Below are 19,946 nucleotides of genomic sequence, written 5' to 3'. Positions count from 1 at the left end.
AGGCTATATGCCCTCTGTCATTATACACTGCAAAAAAATATTTTTTCACTTAGTCTTTTTTTCTTGTTTTCCATTAAAGATTTTACAAAAGTCTTTAATCAAGAAGCATTTTATTGGTGAGCAAACTGACCCTTAGAAAAAAAATAAGACAATAAATAAATACATGTATGTGAATTTGTGCTTGAAACAAGCAAAAAAATCTGCCAATGGGGTATGAAAAATAATTTTGAATTAAGGTTTAGATTTTTTTGGTAACTCAATTCAAGATTATTTTTCATTGTCATGGAACTCGGTGTGGAACATGACATAAGCCCCCCTTTAATGAGCACCTCCAGGTGTTCATCAAGGGGTAACTAACAAGACAAGACCGACTGGGAAACAGACAAAAACCAGACAGACAAGGTGAACATGACAAGAGGCATACACGACATAATCACAAATGGGTCCACTTGACGGTGGCTGGGCAGCCGGACTTGACGGCGGCTGGGCAGCCGGACTTGACGGCGGCTGGGCAGCCGGACTTGACGGCGGCTGGGCAGCCGGACTTGACGGCGGCTGGGCAGCCGGACTTGACGGCGGCTGGGCAGCCGGACTTGACGGCGGCTGGGCAGCCGGACTTGACGGCGGCTGGGCAGCCGGACTTGACGGCGGCTGGGCAGCCGGACTTGACGGCGGCTGGGCAGCCGGACTTGACGGCGGCTGGGCAGCCGGACTTGACGGCGGCTGGGCAGCCGGACTTGACGGCGGCTGGGCAGCCGGACTTGACGGCGGCTGGGCAGCCGGACTTGACGGCGGCTGGGCAGCCGGACTTGACGGCGGCAGGGCAGCCGGACTTGACGGCGGCTGGGCAGCCGGACTTGACGGCGGCTGGGCAGCCGGACTTGACGGCGGCTGGGCAGCCGGACTTGACGGCGGCTGGGCAGCCGGACTTGACGGCGGCTGGGCAGCCGGACTTGACGGCGGCTGGGCAGCCGGACTTGACGGCGGCTGGGCAGCCGGACTTGACGGCGGCTGGGCAGCCGGACTTGACGGCGGCTGGGCAGCCGGACTTGACGGCGGCTGGGCAGCGCTCTTGGCGTGGCGTGGCGTGAGAACCCAAGTGCAGGCAGACACAGACGGTATAGATGGTAAGGGTTAACAGATATATTTATTACAAATAACAAGACACTACAAAACAGGCAAAACAAAACCCACGTGGGGGAAAACAGGAATGGTATATATAAACTTAAACAAGGAACAAGGACACTGACTAACTAAACTAATAAAACAAACACTTGAATTACAACACACTAACACTGACTAAACTACACTTACTTTGACAGGCAAGACAGCGACAGGAACAACTACAACGACAGGGACATGTACAGCATAAACGTACCGCAACATGTACAACAAGTAATGCACGAGCAACGAGACAAAGAAACATGAGGACTCTTTATAGGGGAAACAACAGAGGATCGAAACGAGCAACAGGTGCTGGGGATTAGCACTCAGGGAAAGCTGACGAGGGACGAGATGTAGGGAACAATGACAAGACACGAGAAAGATCACTCAATCTCACACAAAACCATAGGTTATGCCATGACTCCACTCAAACAACAAGAATAAACATGACATGATAGTGGAATCATGACATAAGCCCCCCTTTAATGAGCACCTCCAGGTGTTCATCAAGGGGTAACGTCTTGGTTACGTATGTAACCTCAGTTCCCTGATGGAGGGAACGAGACGTTGTGTCGAGAACGACAGATGGGGTTCGCCCTTGAGAACCAATCAACTCTGACTACTATAGAAAAGGCCAATGAAATTTGGCGAATGCAATTTGCATGCCGGGCTCCGCCCCCGGAAATCCGGTATAAAAGGAGGCCGGCGTGCAGCATTCACTTACCTTTGTTCTGAAGAGCCTGAGACCTCTCAAACTGCAGCAGAATACGATACGTGTTCGTGGCATAAGGGACACAACGTCTCGTTCCCTCCATCAGGGAACTGAGGTTACATACGTAACCAAGACGTTCCCTTTCTGTCGGTCTCTCGACGTTGTGTCGAGAACGACAGATGGGGTTGCCTATGGAAAACGCCACAACGCTGTATCGCGTCACAATCTCTAGCGAAGCGACGGTAACAAGCCTGGGCGTGTCATCTCGAAGCTTTCGTGAGACTGTAACCTTCAAGTGTGGTGGTCGGGGGGTTCCAGAGCTTTCTTGGAGAAAGATGGGTACAGCCCTGACCGGTAACTTTCACGGACGGGGCCTTAGCTCTCTATAGGCGAGAGGCCGTCCAGATCAGTTTACACCGGGTAAGCGCGACTCTTAATCAGAGAAGCGCTACAGAGGCCACCTCCTACCCGTGGGGAGGAATATGGTGGATATAGGTATGGTCTCGTCCTTGGAGGAGAACGCATGGAACGTGCGGACTGAGTAGTTAACCGCGAGGTGGAGGCCCACCTGGGGAAGCTCATGGGTTACCAGGAGTGGGAACCATTCTCATGAGGATACATCAGACGGAACAGCCCACGGAGGGGGTGTTACAGACGTCCGGTAGCACTAGGTCCGGTTAGAGCTATCTGTGATAGCTCACATGGTATCCCGGCCTAAGGGGGAAGGCTGCTCTGCCCAGCCAGCCCCCAGGGGGTGCTTGTTTGGTGATGGATGGAATGCCTATTCTTAACCAGTGTCTGGGTAAGAAGGGAGGCTGGTGAGGTACCAGTTTCTTAGCGATGTGTTCGGGTAAGAAGAAAAGGTAAATAGCACACTGACCCAACCTGTTAGAGGGTGGAAAGGTGCTTTCGCAGGCATACGCCCCCCCGGATGCCAGTCCTACATGTCGCCACGCAGGACGTGGGCTGACACCGGGTTTACGCGAAGGTTGTTAACCCTTGCGAAGGTGTTTGGGCATAGCCCAACCCGCAGCTCTACAGATGTCTGCTAGAGAGGCGCTTCTGCCAGTGTCCAGGAGGTGGCTAAACTCCGTGTGGAGTGAGCCCTCACTGCCAATGGGCATGGGAGATTCTGAGATCGGAATGCCGTCGTAACGGCGTCCACGACCCAGTGCGCCAGCCTCTGTTTGGAGACAGCCTTCCCCTTCTGCTGTCCTCCAACAGACACGGAGCTGGTCAGAGCTTCAGAGCTCTGCGTGCGGTCCAGTACGTACTGGACACAACACTAATCGGGTTGGGTCTTCCTCCCCTATGGGGAGCGCCTGCAAGTTCACCACTTGGCCCCGGAGGGAGTAGTGGGAACTTCTTGGGCACGCACCCGGGCCTGGGTCTCAAGATAACGTGAGAGTTTCCAGGGCCGAGTTTAAGGCAATCCAGGGACACGGAGGATGCTCTGTGGTCCCCTACCCTCTTGAAGGAAGTGAGCGCCGTCAGGAGGGCCGTCTTACTCTATGAGGAAGATCGGAACCTCCGAGGGGCTCTTTGGGGGGCCCTGAGGCTCCCCAGGACCACTTAGGGTCCCAAGAGGGTATGGAGCGGAGATGAGGCGGATTCCGCCCTCTCGCTGCTTAGGAACCTGGTGACCAGGTCGTGTTGCCCTAGAAACTTTCCACCGACTGAGTCGTGATGAGTGGCAATAGCGACTACATACACTTTCAGTGTGGAAGGGAGATGTTAGTCTCCAGTCTCGTGAGGAGGGGAACACAATCCTGATCAAGCACCTCAGTGGGTCTTTCTCGTTGAGAAAGACACCAGGACGAGAAGAGGCACCGTCTAGAGGCGTGTAACCGCCTAGTAGATGGGGCCCTAGCCTGGGTGATGGTCTCAGCCGTATAGGGGGAGTAGCCATCTTAGGATCTTCTCGTCCCGTCTAGAGACCAGACATGGGTGTTCCAGAGGTCTGATCTGGGATGCCAGAACGTGTCCTTCCCCTGAGAGAGCAGGTCCTCTGTCAGGGGAATGGTTCAGGGGGAGTCGCTGTCCAGAGCATCGGCTCTGAGGCCAAGTGCGGTTAGACCGGTGTGGTGTAACCAATAACACTTGGTGCTCCTGCTCCCTGACCTTGCACAGAGTCTGTACAAGAAGGCTCCTGGGGGGGGAAGGTGTGCTTCCACCCATCCCGCGGCCAGCTGTGCGCAAGGATATCCGTGCCGAGGGCAGGGACTATCAAGCGGGCAAATGGTGGTGTTACGGGAGGTGAACAGGTTTTACCTGGGCCTACCCGAACAGCCTCCAAATGAGCTGGACTGCACGGGGGTGGAGTCGCCACTCTCCACGAGGCATAAACTGGCGAGAAAGCACGTCGGCTGTCTAGTTCAGTTTGCCCGGGGTGTGTGGCCTGCAGGGAACGAGTCACCTGTTGACTCCACCGGAGGAGGCGTCGAGCAAGTTGTGTTTAGCTGCTGTGTGCGAACGCCACCCTGACGATCTGTATTCGCTACAGCTATAGTGCTGTCCTCGGAACAGCACGTGTATGTCTCGCACGAGAGGCCGTAGCCTGCTCAGTGCAAGTAGCATAGCCCACAACTCTTGGCAATTGATATGCCAGCGCAGGCGGGGGTTCGTCCAACACCCCACCTGCGTGCCCGTTGCACACTACACCGCACCCCTGCAGGGAGACTTCAGTCGTCACCACGACCTGCCTCATAACCTGCTCAGAGGGACCTGAGTCCGTCGAAAAAGTCATAAAGACTAGGGGTTATGGTGCGTCGGCAGCAGGGCGGCATCACCATGCGCCTGCTGCCGGTGTGCCACGCTCTCCTCGGAACTCGACTCTGAAACCAGTGTTGGAGCGGTGTCATGTGCATCAACTCGAGGGGTATTAGCCCGCGAGGACGGCATGTGTCCCAGGAGCCTCTGAATTGTTTCAGGGGGACCGCTGTCTGCCTAAAATGTTCATTTCAGACAGTTCAACACTGGTTGGGCACAACTGCGGACAGGTGTGCCGACATGGTGACAGAGTTGAGTTCCATACCGAGAAAGAGGATGCTCTGCACTGGGGAGAGCTTGCCCCTCTCTTGGTTGACCTGGAGTCCCAATCGACCTAGGTGCCGGAGCACCAGGTCCCTTTGTGTACATAACAGATCTCGCGAGTGTGCCAAGATAGGCCAGTCGCTGAGATAGTTTAGTACCCGCTCGCCTTCATCCTCTCAGGGAGAAAGGGCGGTCAGGGACAGACCGAAAGGGAGGACTCTGTACTGATATGCCCGCCTCTCGCACGCGAACCGTGGGAACGGCCGGTGTCGAGGAGGATCGAGACATGAAAGTAAGCGTCCTTCAGGTCGATTGCCACGAACCAATCCTGACACCTCATAGATGTCAGGACGCGCCTCTGTGTGAGCACCCTGAATGGCAGCTTGTGAAGGTGCTCTGTTCAGGGTACGCAGCCTTTGGGGGCAACCCGCCGTCTTTCTTGGGAACGATGAAGTGCGGGTGGTGACCCACTGAACATCTTGGTTTTGAGGGACGAACTCGATGCCTGTTTTGCCAGAAGGGTGGTGACCTCTACCCGAAGTACGGAGGCGTCCCTGCCTCTGACAGAGGGAGAGATGATGCCCCGAAACTTGGGTGAGTCTCTGGCGAACTGGATCGAGTAACCAAGACGGACCGCCCTCATTAGCCAGCGAGACAGTGTGGGCAGCTCTCGAGCTCCCAGGGACTGTGACAGGGTGACCAAGGGGACGGTCTGCTTCATCATTCCCACGGGGGGTGGTTCGTCGGCTGGCGGAGCTAACCATGTCGCGGGGAGTCCCCGGAGGGAAGGTTTTTGCTCCGCCTGCTTACCTGCCTGGCGGGACAACGGCACGCACTGTCGGTTTGAGAGTGGTGACGGCTGTCGTATGTGTACGACCTCACGCCTCGCCAGGGTGTGAGGTCGGTTCGCCGAGCACAGTCCAGTGGAGTGTGCGATCGGCTGCAAGTAAACCCGGGGAGAACAGAAAACTCAGTGAGTAAGTGGGCGCCAAGCCCTAACAAGGGCCCGGCTTTGGTGACGAGGCAGGAGTCGTCCCGTACCGACCGATCAGAGCCGTGGCTGTGAAGGTTCGGGCCCGATGTTGTTCTCCCTGGGGTCTTCCCGTCAGTGTCCCTTCTCGCGAGGAGGTTGCTGACGGGGTGGAGGTTTCCCCCTCGACCTCTGCTTCCGGGGTGCCGCCTGTGGGGGCACAGGAACCGGAGCCGATGTCGAAAGGGTCCTGGGTTGCAGGGAAGCAGACGTCACGTGAGATCTCGGAGGCCTGTAGGCGGCCGAGTCGCGGCGTGAAAAAAATGTGGTTAATTGCCACTGTCTGCTTCGCCGTCAAAAAACTGCTGAGCGCAGTCCTCGACGGTGTTACCAACAACCCACCCTGCGAGATGAGTGCATCAAGAAAGCGGACTTCCTTGCTGTCACTCTTCTGCACAAGGTATAGCCGGGGGTGTCTCTCCTGGACCACTACCGTGGACATCGTCCGACCCAGGGCCCGTGCCGCCGCCTTAGTCGCCCGTATAGCGCTGTCAGCGGTGGCACGGAGATCCTGCATTATACCCGGGTCGGCCTTACCCTCGTGGAGCCCTCTCAACGCCCTGGCCTGGCGGACCTGCAGGATGGCCAAGGCATAGAGAGAGGAGGCAGCCTGGCCCGCAACCTCGCAAGCTTTCGACACCAGTGATGCCGAAGTCTTACGTGCTTTGGACGGTAGGAGTGGTCGATCCCCCCCCAGGTGGTAGCCGTCCGCGGCACAGGTGCACCGCAGGCGGACGTTCCACCCGGGGGATCTCGACACAGTCCTTGGCTGCCTCACCATCGAGGGAAGTAAGGGAGCCGGAGCTGGTTTCACTGGAACGGTCCGTGAGTGGAGCGTTCCAAGTTTTACACAGCTCCTCATGCACCTCCGGGAAAAACATGGCACCCGGGGTGGGCGCGGTTTGCACCGCGCACCGACCTCGGGAACCACGTATCCCCGGGTTAGCACGGATGACATCACTTCTGCTTCCTCCTGAACTCGACCGCTGGGGGTGGAGTTTGGATTCGGCAGAGTCGGATGCCAGTCTCCCTCCGATGCTGCGAGCGACATCTCATCTACGTCACACATCGTTTCCGAGTGTGTGCGTGAGGATCCGGACGGTATGCCACCGCCGGTTGGGGAACGTTCAGAAGAGCGAATCGGGGTGCGATCGGCCCGTGAGCACTTGGCTGGCGGGTTTACGTTCGCAGAGTTCCCCGTATCACTAACGCTGCTAACGTGGGTGGTCATCGGGGCCGTAGCCACAGATGTCACAGCCCGGGTAGCAGTCGAAATGGTGGCTGGTTCCCGTAGGAAGACAGCCACCCGTGACCGCAACTTCTGAATGACAATCTGCCCGCAGTGCAGGCAGATGTGTCAACGAACGCTGCTTCAGTGTGCTGGACGCCCAGACACCTAATGCAGCGATCGTGTCCATCCCCCTCCTCGATGAGGGTGCCGCACCCAAGAGAACAGCGGGACATGCCGCGCTGGAGAATGCTCAGTCAGTCCTGAAAAGGACTTTTAGAAAAAATCTCTAACACCTCCGGAACCGCCGAGACGCCCAGGGGAAGGTCGCTGCAGGAAGGGACGATCCGCTGTAACACGTCGTAGCACCAGCGTGTAGTTGTAGAGGATTGAATCCTGAGTTGTACTCATGAGCGATGGCTCTGAAGAACAAAAGGTAAGTGAATGCTGCACGCCGGCCTCCTTTTATACCGGATTTCCGGGGGCGGAGCCCGGCATGCAAATTGCATTCGCCAAATTTCATTGGCCTTTTCTATAGTAGTCAGAGTTGATTGGTTCTCAAGGGCGAACCCCATCTGTCGTTCTCGACACAACGTCGAGAGACCGACAGAAAGGGAACTAACAAGACAAGACCGACTGGGAAACAGACAAAAACCAGACAGACAAGGTGAACATGACAAAAGGGAAACACGACATAATCACAAATGGGTCCAGCCGGACTTGACGGCGGCTGGGCAGCCGGACTTGACGGCGGCTGGGCAGCCGGACTTGACGGCGGCTGGGCAGCCGGACTTGACGGCGGCTGGGCAGCCGGACTTGACGGCGGCTGGGCAGCCGGACTTGACGGCGGCTGGGCAGCCGGACTTGACGGCGGCTGGGCAGCCGGACTTGACGCCGGCTGGGCAGCCGGACTTGACGGCGGCTGGGCAGCCGGACTTGACGGCGGCTGGGCAGCGCTCTTGGCGTGGCGTGGCGTGAGAACCCAAGTGCAGGCAGACACAGACGGTATAGATGGTAAGGGTTAACAGATATATTTATTACAAATAACAAGACACTACAAAACAGGCAAAACAAAACCCACGTGGGGGAAAACAGGAATGGTATATATAAACTTAAACAAGGAACAAGGACACTGACTAACTAAACTAATAAAACAAACACTTGAATTACAACACACTAACACTGACTAAACTACACTTACTTTGACAGGCAAGACAGCGACAGGAACAAGTACAACGACAGGGACATGTACAGCATAAACGTACCGCAACATGTACAACAAGTAATGCACGAGCAACGAGACAAAGAAACATGAGGACTCTTTATAGGGGAAACAACAGAGGATCGAAACGAGCAACAGGTGCTGGGGATTAGCACTCAGGGAAAGCTGACGAGGGACGAGATGTAGGGAACAATGACAAGACACGAGAAAGATCACTCAATCTCACACAAAACCATAGGTTATGCCATGACTCCACTCAAACAACAAGAATAAACATGACATGATAGTGGAATCATGACATAAGCCCCCCTTTAATGAGCACCTCCAGGTGTTCATCAAGGGGTAACTAACAAGACAAGACCGACTGGGAAACAGACAAAAACCAGACAGACAAGGTGAACATGACAAAAGGGAAACACGACATAATCACAAATGGGTCCAGCCGGACTTGACGGCGGCTGGGCAGCCGGACTTGACGGCGGCTGGGCAGCCGGACTTGACGGCGGCTGGGCAGCCGGACTTGACGGCGGCTGGGCAGCCGGACTTGACGGCGGCTGGGCAGCCGGACTTGACGGCGGCTGGGCAGCCGGACTTGACGGCGGCTGGGCAGCCGGACTTGACGGCGGCTGGGCAGCGCTCTTGGCGTGGCGTGGCGTGAGAACCCAAGTGCAGGCAGACACAGACGGTATAGATGGTAAGGGTTAACAGATATATTTATTACAAATAACAAGACACTACAAAACAGGCAAAACAAAACCCACGTGGGGGAAAACAGGAATGGTATATATAAACTTAAACAAGGAACAAGGACACTGACTAACTAAACTAATAAAACAAACACTTGAATTACAACACACTAACACTGACTAAACTACACTTACTTTGACAGGCAAGACAGCGACAGGAACAAGTACAACGACAGGGACATGTACAGCATAAACGTACCGCAACATGTACAACAAGTAATGCACGAGCAACGAGACAAAGAAACATGAGGACTCTTTATAGGGGAAACAACAGAGGATCGAAACGAGCAACAGGTGCTGGGGATTAGCACTCAGGGAAAGCTGACGAGGGACGAGATGTAGGGAACAATGACAAGACACGAGAAAGATCACTCAATCTCACACAAAACCATAGGTTATGCCATGACTCCACTCAAACAACAAGAATAAACATGACATGATAGTGGAATCATGACATAAGCCCCCCTTTAATGAGCACCTCCAGGTGTTCATCAAGGGGTAACTAACAAGACAAGACCGACTGGGAAACAGACAAAAACCAGACAGACAAGGTGAACATGACAAAAGGGAAACACGACATAATCACAAATGGGTCCAGCCGGACTTGACGGCGGCTGGGCAGCCGGACTTGACGGCGGCTGGGCAGCCGGACTTGACGGCGGCTGGGCAGCCGGACTTGACGGCGGCTGGGCAGCCGGACTTGATGGCGGCTGGGCAGCCGGACTTGACGGCGGCTGGGCAGCCGGACTTGACGGCGGCTGGGCAGCCGGACTTGACGGCGGCTGGGCAGCCGGACTTGACGGCGGCTGGGCAGCCGGACTTGACGGCGGCTGGGCAGCCGGACTTGACGGCGGCTGGGCAGCCGGACTTGACGGCGGCTGGGCAGCCGGACTTGACGGCGGCTGGGCAGCCGGACTTGACGGCGGCTGGGCAGCGCTCTTGGCGTGGCGTGGCGTGAGAACCCAAGTGCAGGCAGACACAGACGGTATAGATGGCTCTCTGACGGCGGCTGGGCAGCGCTCTCTGACGGCGGCTGGGCAGCGCTCTCTGACGGCGGCTGGGCAGCGCTCTCTGACGGCGGCTGGGCAGCGCTCTCTGACGGCGGCTGGGCAGCGCTCTCTGACGGCGGCTGGGCAGCGCTCTCTGACGGCGGCTGGGCAGCGCTCTCTGACGGCGGCTGGGCAGCGCTCTCTGACGGCGGCTGGGCAGCGCTCTCTGACGGCGGCTGGGCAGCGCTCTCTGACGGCGGCTGGGCAGCGCTCTCTGACGGCGGCTGGGCAGCGCTCTCTGACGGCGGCTGGGCAGCGCTCTCTGACGGCGGCTGGGCAGCGCTCTCTGACGGCGGCTGGGCAGCGCTCTCGGACGGCGGCTGGGCAGCGCTCTCTGACGGCGGCTGGGCAGCGCTCTCTGACGGCGGCTGGGCAGCGACCTCTGACGGCGGCTGGGCAGCGACCTCTGGCGGCTGGGCAGCGACCTCCGGCGGCTGCTGGGCCGGGCTCGGTGCCGGACGGACCGTCACCTTCCCACAGCGCCCCCCCAAAAAATACTTGGGGTTTGACACCACCGGACTCGGGACCACAGGACTCGGGGAACCCGGAACTGTTGCCGGTTGCTGAACTGGGCGACAGGACAGCAATTTCGGCCTGGGACGTCCTCCACGTGGCCTTCTCCTCCCACTACGGTCAGTCTGGCCCACGGCTGACTCAGCCGGGCCAGTGGGGAACCGAGGGAGTACCGGGAAGGAGGACTCCCGCGACGTCGTCCTCGAGTCTCTAGCCACCCACTCATCTTGGACTCCACCAGAAGGGCTGGCGACCGTGGAGCTCGAGCCAGAGGGTACTGACTCCCCAAGGGCAGCGGCGGCCAGGACGATACCCTCCGCAGCGCTCGACCGTGGGGTGAAAGTCCCATGTGGAACCTCACCCCCGGGATCGCTACGGTTGGCCACGTACCTGACCATGTCCGCAAACCCCAAGGGAGCCAGCAGCCTCTTCTCTGACGGTGTGAGGCGCCGGGTGAGGCAGCAGTTGAAGATCGTCTTCAACTCCGCCTCACCAAACTCGGTCACCTCCGCCACCGCCGAGAATGCCCTGGCGAACTCCTGGTCACCATAATTCCCCTGGCGGAATCCAAGCATCAAGTGGGCCTGGCGAGACCGCAAGGACAACGTCGTACCGTCCATGCTGCCTACTGGGTTCTGTTGTGGCTCGTGCATTCTGTCATGACTCTCAAGGTGAGACATGGCGTGAGAACCCAAGTGCAGGCAGACACAGACGGTATGATGTAGAACGAGGATATTTATTAACAAATAAACACTAAACAAGACAGGCAAAACAAAACCCCACGTGGGGGGAAAACAAGACAGGGATATATATAATTTTAACAAGAAACACTGACTTACTAAACTATAAACAAACACTGGTAACAAACACTAAACTAACACTTACTAGACAAGGAGACAGGAACAAGTAAAGACGGGGGCGTGAAGCAAACAGCAGACAGACTCACAGGTACTGCATACAATGCACGAGCAACGAGACAAAGAAACATGAGGACTCTTTATAGGGGAAACAACAGAGGATCGAAACGAGCAACAGGTGCTGGGGATTAGCACTCAGGGAAAGCTGACGAGGGACGAGATGTAGGGAACAATGACAAGACACGAGAAAGATCACTCAATCTCACACAAAACCATAGGTTATGCCATGACTCCACTCAAACAACAAGAATAAACATGACATGATAGTGGAATCATGACATTCATACCCCATTGGCAGATTTTTTCTTTTTTTAATAAAATCAAGACTTATTCTTTAAGGTCAGTTGCTCACCAAGAAAATTAGTCTACAACATTATTTTAAACAGCTGAAAAAGTGTTTGGGATACAAGCCCAAGTCTCTAACCATTAGCCCACGACTTTGGATAAAAGCGTCTGCCAAATGAATAAATGTATTAAAGTGTTAATGTTGACATGATCATGAAATGATTATTAATGTAATATTAATGTGTTATAAAATTTGTGTTTCTCTCTTCTGTGTGCTGCTGTGACTGATACAGTGTGTAAATATGAGAATGATTCTGTCATTCTGAACACTGATGTTACTGAACTAAAGTCAGATGATGTCATCCAGTGGAGGTTTGGAGAAACTCTCATAGCTGAAATCAATAGAAAGAACAACAAGTTCACTACAGATGATGAGATATTCAGAGACAGACTGAAGCTGAATGATAAGACTGGAGATCTCACCATCAGAGATCTCAACACTGAACACACTGGACACTATAAACTGAAGATCATCAACAGTAGAGGAACATCATACTCTCAGTTTAAAGTTTATGTCAGGGGTAAGTAAAGCTCAAGTTAATGTGAGGAGAATGATGGCTTTTATATATCAAGTGCTGTATTGACATTACATGTGTTGTGATTTTATCTTCTCCACACATCTTCTGATATTGCTTCATGTTAAGCTGCAGAACTCTTCATGTTATCTGTATATTTTAATCTGTAAATAATAAGAATCTTCTGATGTTTTGTTTCTTGAGTTTCTGATGATTTTCAGAGTTTCCTCTGTGATTTTGTTGAATTGTGGCGCAGGATGACAGATATTGGTTAACATTAGTGACGTCCTTTTTTTTTTGAGTCACAATTTCAGACCCGTTTTCATTTTACTCTGAACATTCATTATTTTAAAACAGCTTATTGCTGAATAAAGACGTTCTCATTTACATATTTTCTCTGTCAGTTCTGTTTCATAAACAAGACACATCTGATCAAATCAACACACACACATTAAAAAGCAAAGTTTTAGTCTCTATTCTTTCACACAGCACATGCACATCCTCTGTCTTTATAACCATGTTATTATCTACAGATGAACTGTTTGTGTTTCTATATCCAACAGTCCATAACACATTTATTTGATCTGATGGATGTTCTTCTGTGTTTTTCTCTTCTATGTGCTGCTGTTATAAATGAAGAGAACATCAGATCAGTTGAGTTTGGACATTCTGTCATTCTATACTCTGATGTTACTGGAATACAGATAGATGATGTGATTCAGTGGACATTTGGAGATGAAAAACCTCCCATAGCTAAAATCACTGGACTGAATAAACTCTCATATGATGAGAGATTCAAAGAGAGACTGAAGCTGAACCCTCAGACTGGACATCTCACCATCTCAAGCATCACAACTGAACTCTCTGGAGTTTATAGAGCAAAGATCATCAGCAGCAGTAGAGGAACAGAATACAGAACATACAGGGTTGTCATCTCTGGTGAGTGGATTTGTTTTAGTGATTTATATCTGACATGATGATGAGAGATGATGTAATGACCAGAAGAGTTTTACACTAAACACTCTTAACATTTCACTTTCATTTCAAGTCAGAATTGATTTAAAACTTTAAACATAAAGAGGTGTTTCCCAGACACAGATTAGTTTAAGACAGAACTAGACCTAGATAAACTCAGATATTGAAGTTGTTTTTAAAAATCAAACTTTACAAAACATTACTTTGTAATGTATTTAAATATTTAATATATTTAAAGACATGGCAGTTCAAGTTGTTTTCTATCAAAACACCTCTAAAAGTTAATTTAGTCTGAGATTTAGGCTTAAGCCCTGTCTGGGAAACCACACCAAAGGGTAAACTTGTATTAAATGTTTAATCATACTTTGGTTTATTTCTGTTCAGATTAAAAATTCTTTGGCTTTAACATGTTAACATTGTGCAGATTAAGATATTTTCAGCCGCACTAAATATTTTATGATAGAATCTCTCTAAAGGCAAATCCACTTCTGAAAACTGTTGTTGTTATTTGAAATCGACATCAAAACAAACACACAAAATGAACACGCCCCTTCCTGCATTGCTCCGCCCTCAAACGTGATGTGCAACTCAGGCATGAAATGCTTAGACCAAAGATGACTCAAAAATATGGTTACAAACTTCCATCACATAAGAAAAGTGTCATTACAAAAGTTTGATTCAAAAAAGTTAATTTATTACAGTGACATTATTAATAAAATATTAGTAACCAAAATATATGTGGAAGGAAAAGTGGTCGGGATAAACTGAAGAACAACAGATGAAAGCGCCCGAGCCACAACAGTCCTGCCACCTCTGGCCAGTGAAGCTCCTCATGTGTCAGACCTCAAACACTCACACACATTTGTGAATGTTTTTATAGATTGCTGAATCCGCTTTTGCAAGTGGTCACTCTACAACACAATAAAATTGAGTGTATAATCCACCAATCAAAACTCTACTATCTAAAGTGACTCAAGAAGCTCAATGCTGAACAGTACTGTGCAGTGTGTTTGCATCAGTCAGTTAAACTCAGAGCTGGACTCTTTCAGTAATAGTCTGGTAAAAGTTGGTTAAAGTAAAGAACACTAGCAGCTTTACACTCCAGGTGTAAACTGATGTGGGTCTGAGACTGGATCTGATGTGCTGTGTGACAAATATCAATTCATTATTACTGTTAGTGGTGCTGCTGAGAGATATAAATAATACAGAAGAGTGAATAAGTAGAAACTACATGATCATTTTTGAGTGAACCGTCTCTTAAAGGAAACAAAATGAGATTCTTTAAACACAAGATCACATCTGCATGTGTTACTGACAGTTTATTATCACATTGATTTGTGTTTTCACGTCTGTTTCAGTGAACGCTTATGAGGGAGAATCTCTCACTATACACACTGACAGTAAAATACAGAGAGGCAGTGAGATCAAGTGGATCTCTGAAGATAACATCTGTCTGGTCACTGGAAAGATTGGAGACTACAAAGAAACCAAATGTACATCTGATGAGAGATTCAGAGGCAGAATGATGACGAATCCTTTCACTGGAGATCTCACCATCACAAAGATCAGAAAGACAGATGATGGAGTTTATAAACTACAGATCAGCAGTGATGATAAGATCTCATACAAGATGATCAATGTTTTTGTCAACGGTGAGTAACTCAAGATATCTGAAATATAATAATAAGTGGTGGGCCGTTATCGTCGTTAACGTGCTGCGTTAACGTGAGACTCTTATCGCGAGATAAAAAAAATGTCGCTGTTAATCTATTCTTAAAGTTGGGTTGGGAGCTGGGTCTATACCAGTGGTTTTCAAACTTTTTAAAGAGCGACCCTAAAAAAAAAAAAAGATTTGGCGAGCCACCATAAATATTATATAATATATAATTACCTGTGCGCGCATTTCTTTATATGTAAATAAGTATAAAGAAACGCGCCCACACGTAATAGCTACATATATATATTAGCCTACGGAGCGAGATTGGGGTAAATAATGAGTATGTGCGCGTGTCTATGTGTTTATAAAACTTACTTAATGAGAAGGGTGGGCCTGCTTATTATGCACAATCTGTTCCCAAGTTGGATCGCAAGACGAAAGCGCAACACGCAGTGCCTCCAGATGTGACTGAATGAGACGTGTAAGACTAGCGACTGATTTCTTGCAAACATCATTTTCTTCAATGTGTCTCATCATTGTTTCAAACATATAGTACCCAGATAGCAGAAATCATCTGGACCAGATCTGGCCCAGACCCTCGGGCCCAGATGTGTAAAACGGACCTGGGCCGGTGTCTTTTAGCACAACGTGCCAATAGCGGCACAGATCCGTTTTCCTCATCTGGGCCAGCACTGGGCAGACTCTGGAACAGCTCTGGTTTTTCTATAGTATTTCGGTCCAATTGCGGGACAGATCTGGTCCAAATGCGGGACAGATCTGGTCCAGATGCGGAACAGAGCTGGCCCAGATGGGGAACAGAGCTGGCCCAGATGGGGAACAGAGCTGGCCCAGATGGGGAAAACAGATCTGTGCCGCTATTGGCCCGTTGTGCTAAAAGACACAGGCCCAGGTTCGATTTACACATCTGGCCCAGAACTTATGAATTGTTTAGAAAATGATTGTACTTAAAAATATTTACAGTGAAACACCACATAATTCACCATAATTATCTGTCATGAAACTCTTAGGTAGAACCCAATTGCAGGCAGAGGCAGGACGACAGGAGGTGAAGGGTTGGTTTTTTACAGAACAAGGAACACTATAACAAAAGGCAAAACAAAACCCACAATGGGGAAAACAATACAGGATAACTAACAGAACTCAAAGACACGGACTAACTAAACTAAGAAATCAAACACTTAATACAAACACTAAGCTACACTTACAAGACACGAGGAAAACAGGAACTAGGGAGACGAGGAACTCAAACAGCAACAAGGCTTTCACGGGAACAGGCACAGCTACAACACGAGGTAAGACGTACAGCATACAATGAACGTGCAGAGGACAACGAAACATGAGGACTCTTTATAGGGAAACAAACACAGGATAATAACAAGAAACAGGTGCTGGGGTTTAAGCACTTGGGGAAAGCTGACGAGAAGAGAGAGGGGCGGGGCCAAAGACGAGACACGAGAAAGAACTATGTCTTTCCCACATAAAACCATCAGGCAATGCCATGGCCCCACTCGAGACAGGAATAAAACATGACATGATAGTGGAACCATGACAGTTATCCACTACTTTAATGTAAACACACATTCATAATGAAATTGCATATTACAGTAAATTGATTTATTCAAGGGCTTTGTCTGTTGATCCTTCTTTCATTTATTAAGCATATTAAAACAGTTACATTAATACCGAAAACAATACAGAAAACAGTGCCATTGTCAATCTTGTCTTTCATTTGGATAGTTTCTGCACAAAAAGTCAGATAAGGTAAACACTCATGTCTTACTATTGAATAAGCTTACAATGAGAACATTTGGAAACTGTTTAAGCAATGTTTCAATGATATGTTATTGTCAGTATATTTCATTCTAATAAAACATAAAACAATATTTACAGTACCATTTACCCAAATCTTGCCGTTCAAATTGTAAATTAAAAACCAAAGAAATTACTTGCAAACTATTCAAATCCCATATAAACATACAAGCATACTGTCCGTGTGGTCCAGATTTTAAATTTACTTTGCAGAATCTGGGAACTGTTAAAGATTGAATCTATTTAAGAAAATGGTCCTGGTTGTTTCAGATAAAATATGTTTACAAAAAGTATTTTATAATGAATTATAACTAAATTCATAAAAGTTAGCCAGTTTTAAAGTTTACATACACCTGATTCTTAATACAGCTTGGTGTTATCTTAACAATTAATGAAACCTATCAGTTTCTTGTTTGATCTGAGCTAAGCTATTGTCCAGTGGTCTTCTGAAAAATCCTCCAGATCCTCCACAACCTTTGTTTTTCAGTGTCTTCCACATATTTGATCTCCGTCCACTAATGATTGTATGATGTTTAGATTAATCTTTTCACACTGAGGAATATTGAGAGAATAGTACACAACTATTACAAAAGATACAAACATTCCCTGACGCTCAAGAAGTCCACACAATATATTTAAAGGTGGGTGTAAATCTCTGAAAATGATAATTTGTCAAACTTTTTTTGTCAATTGAATTTTGTCCTTTTTTGTCACAGATTTTATAGCTTTTATGTATATAATATATATATATATATATTTTTTTTAATTATTTCAACAAAATAAAACAATTGAAACTGGTCACCCCTACCTAAAGGTGTACATGCACCTGACTTTTGAATGTAGTGTTGACTTCTTGAGTATCATGGAATGTTTGTATATTTTGTAACAGTTGTGCATGAGTCTCTCAATTCTCCTTAAAATAAAAAGATGAATCTCATCATTTCGTCACTGATGAAAAAGGGTCAATAATGCAGAAGATGCTGAAAAAGCTAAGATTGTGAAGCAACACCATTAAACTGTCCACAGTTTGATCAACAACTATTACAAGACATAAAAAATTTCACTGATGGTTCAGGTAACGTTGTACAGTATTAGGAACCAGTCATGCATGTATGTTAAGTCTTGAACTCGCTTACTTTTATAAATGTAGATAATTTTGTGTTAAAAACTTTATGAGACTGTCTGTTACGTGAAATAACAGGGCAGTAATAATTCAAAAACGAACTTACTTTTCATAAATTTTCAACATTTTCTCAGCAAGGGGTATCTGTAAACTTTTGACCACAACTCTATAGTATATAGGATTTTAAACTTCTCATTTTAATTTTGATGCCAGCAACATTTAAAAAATATATGGGACAAAGATAAACAAATCTCTTGGGTACTTCAAAAAGAAAAACAGTTCTCAGAACAATCTTTTAAAAATCAGAACTTTCAATATACAGTACCAGTCAAAAGTTTGGAAACATATGACTGAAATGATTTTAAATATCTAAAAATTAGAAATAACTTTTCCAGATAAAAATATAATTGTGTCAACATATCAATTTCTTTCATTACAATACTATGACCCTAATGGACTTACTAGTTTTGTCACGGTTTGGGGGGAGGTAGAACCCAATTGCAGGCAGACACAGGACGAAACGAGATGGTAGGGGTTAACAGGGATTTTATTAAACAATAAACAAGACTAAACAAACAGGCAAAACAAAAACCCACGATGGGGGAAAACCATACAGGGAAATATATACTTAACAATAAACAAGGACACTGACTTACTACACTAAAACTGAAACACTTGAAACAAACACTAAACTGACACTTACTATACCGGGGAACAGGAACAAGGTAACAAGACTTTATGGACAAACTCTGAAGGGCAGGAACATCAACAGGTAAGACGTAAAGGAACAACTTACAATGAACGCGCACAAGACAATGAAACGTGAGGACTCTTATAGGGAAGATAACAAGAGGGAACAGGTGCAAGGGATTACAATCAAGGAAAGCTAATCAACACAAACTAGGGAACAGGAGGGTAGGAACGATGACGAGACAAGAGAGAGATGAAATCGTCTCTCTCCCACATGAAACAGAGGATTCTGTATGATTCCACCTCTAAACCAAGAAATACCTGACAAGGAGAGGTGGAACCATGACAAGTTTGAAGAATGGATGTTAATATAGGTGTTGTCCTCCTCAGCTCCAAAACACTCAAAGTGCTTACGTCAACCATCATTGTTGCTTCATTGGTGATGGAAAATGTGCTTTTTTGTTGGCTTTAGTTGGTTCAGAGTCTTTTGAAAATTCAAGTAGTTGTTTTCCAAGTGTAATGCAATTTATTTATTCAATTAACTTTAAGTAGTGGTCAGGAGAACAGACATTTGTGAGTTTGTATTTTAAGAATAATGAAACTAAATCAAACATAAGACTGTAATTGGGGAATGAAATTAACTTTTCTATTAAAGGACAAAAATTCGAGATTGGAAGTGATTTCTAGAAACATGTCTTCTTCAAAAGGTCAATATGTTAATATCCTTATTAAACCTAAATTGACATCTGCATTTTATGTAAAATACGTATATTTAATCAATTAATTCAGCAAATAAGAATAATGAAGTGGTATAGACAGTAAACATCAAAAAAGCCATCTTTACACTGCAGAAGTTGAATCTGTTTTCGCTCATTACAAAGACTTTTTATCCCATAATAAGAAACGAGTCATCCTTACAGTCGTTGCCAAAAGTTTTGAGAATTACATAAATATTCGTTTTCAAAAAGTTTGCTGCTAAATTGCTTTTAGATCTTTGTTTCAGTTCTTTCTGTGATGTACTGAAATATAATTACAAGCACTTCATACGTTTCAAAGGCTTTTATCGACAATTACATGACATTTATGCAAAGAGTCAGTATTTGCAGTGTTGGCCCTTCTTTTTCAGGACCTCTGCAATTCGACTGGTCATGCTCTCAATCAACTTCTGGGCCAAATCCTGACTGATAGCAACCCATT

At 48.2% G+C, this 19,946-nt stretch overlaps 1 protein-coding gene across 1 annotated transcript in view; it reads left to right on the top strand.

Annotated features, from left to right (window-relative positions):
* Positions 1–19,946, top strand: part of LOC130429682 (uncharacterized) — an 88,101-nt gene that overhangs the window by 28,372 nt on the left and 39,783 nt on the right. The window contains exons 14-16 of the mRNA XM_056758381.1: positions 12,193–12,480; positions 13,114–13,413; positions 14,808–15,101. Of these exons, the coding sequence (XP_056614359.1) occupies positions 12,193–12,480; positions 13,114–13,413; positions 14,808–15,101 (882 nt within the window). The remainder of the gene's footprint in view (positions 1–12,192; positions 12,481–13,113; positions 13,414–14,807; positions 15,102–19,946) is intronic.

The sequence above is a fragment of the Triplophysa dalaica genome, chromosome 10 (assembly GCF_015846415.1).
Source record: "Triplophysa dalaica isolate WHDGS20190420 chromosome 10, ASM1584641v1, whole genome shotgun sequence".
NCBI lineage: Eukaryota > Metazoa > Chordata > Actinopteri > Cypriniformes > Nemacheilidae > Triplophysa > Triplophysa dalaica.
The sequence above is the reverse complement of the archived record's forward strand: the minus strand, read 5'-3'. Positions and strand labels throughout refer to the sequence as shown.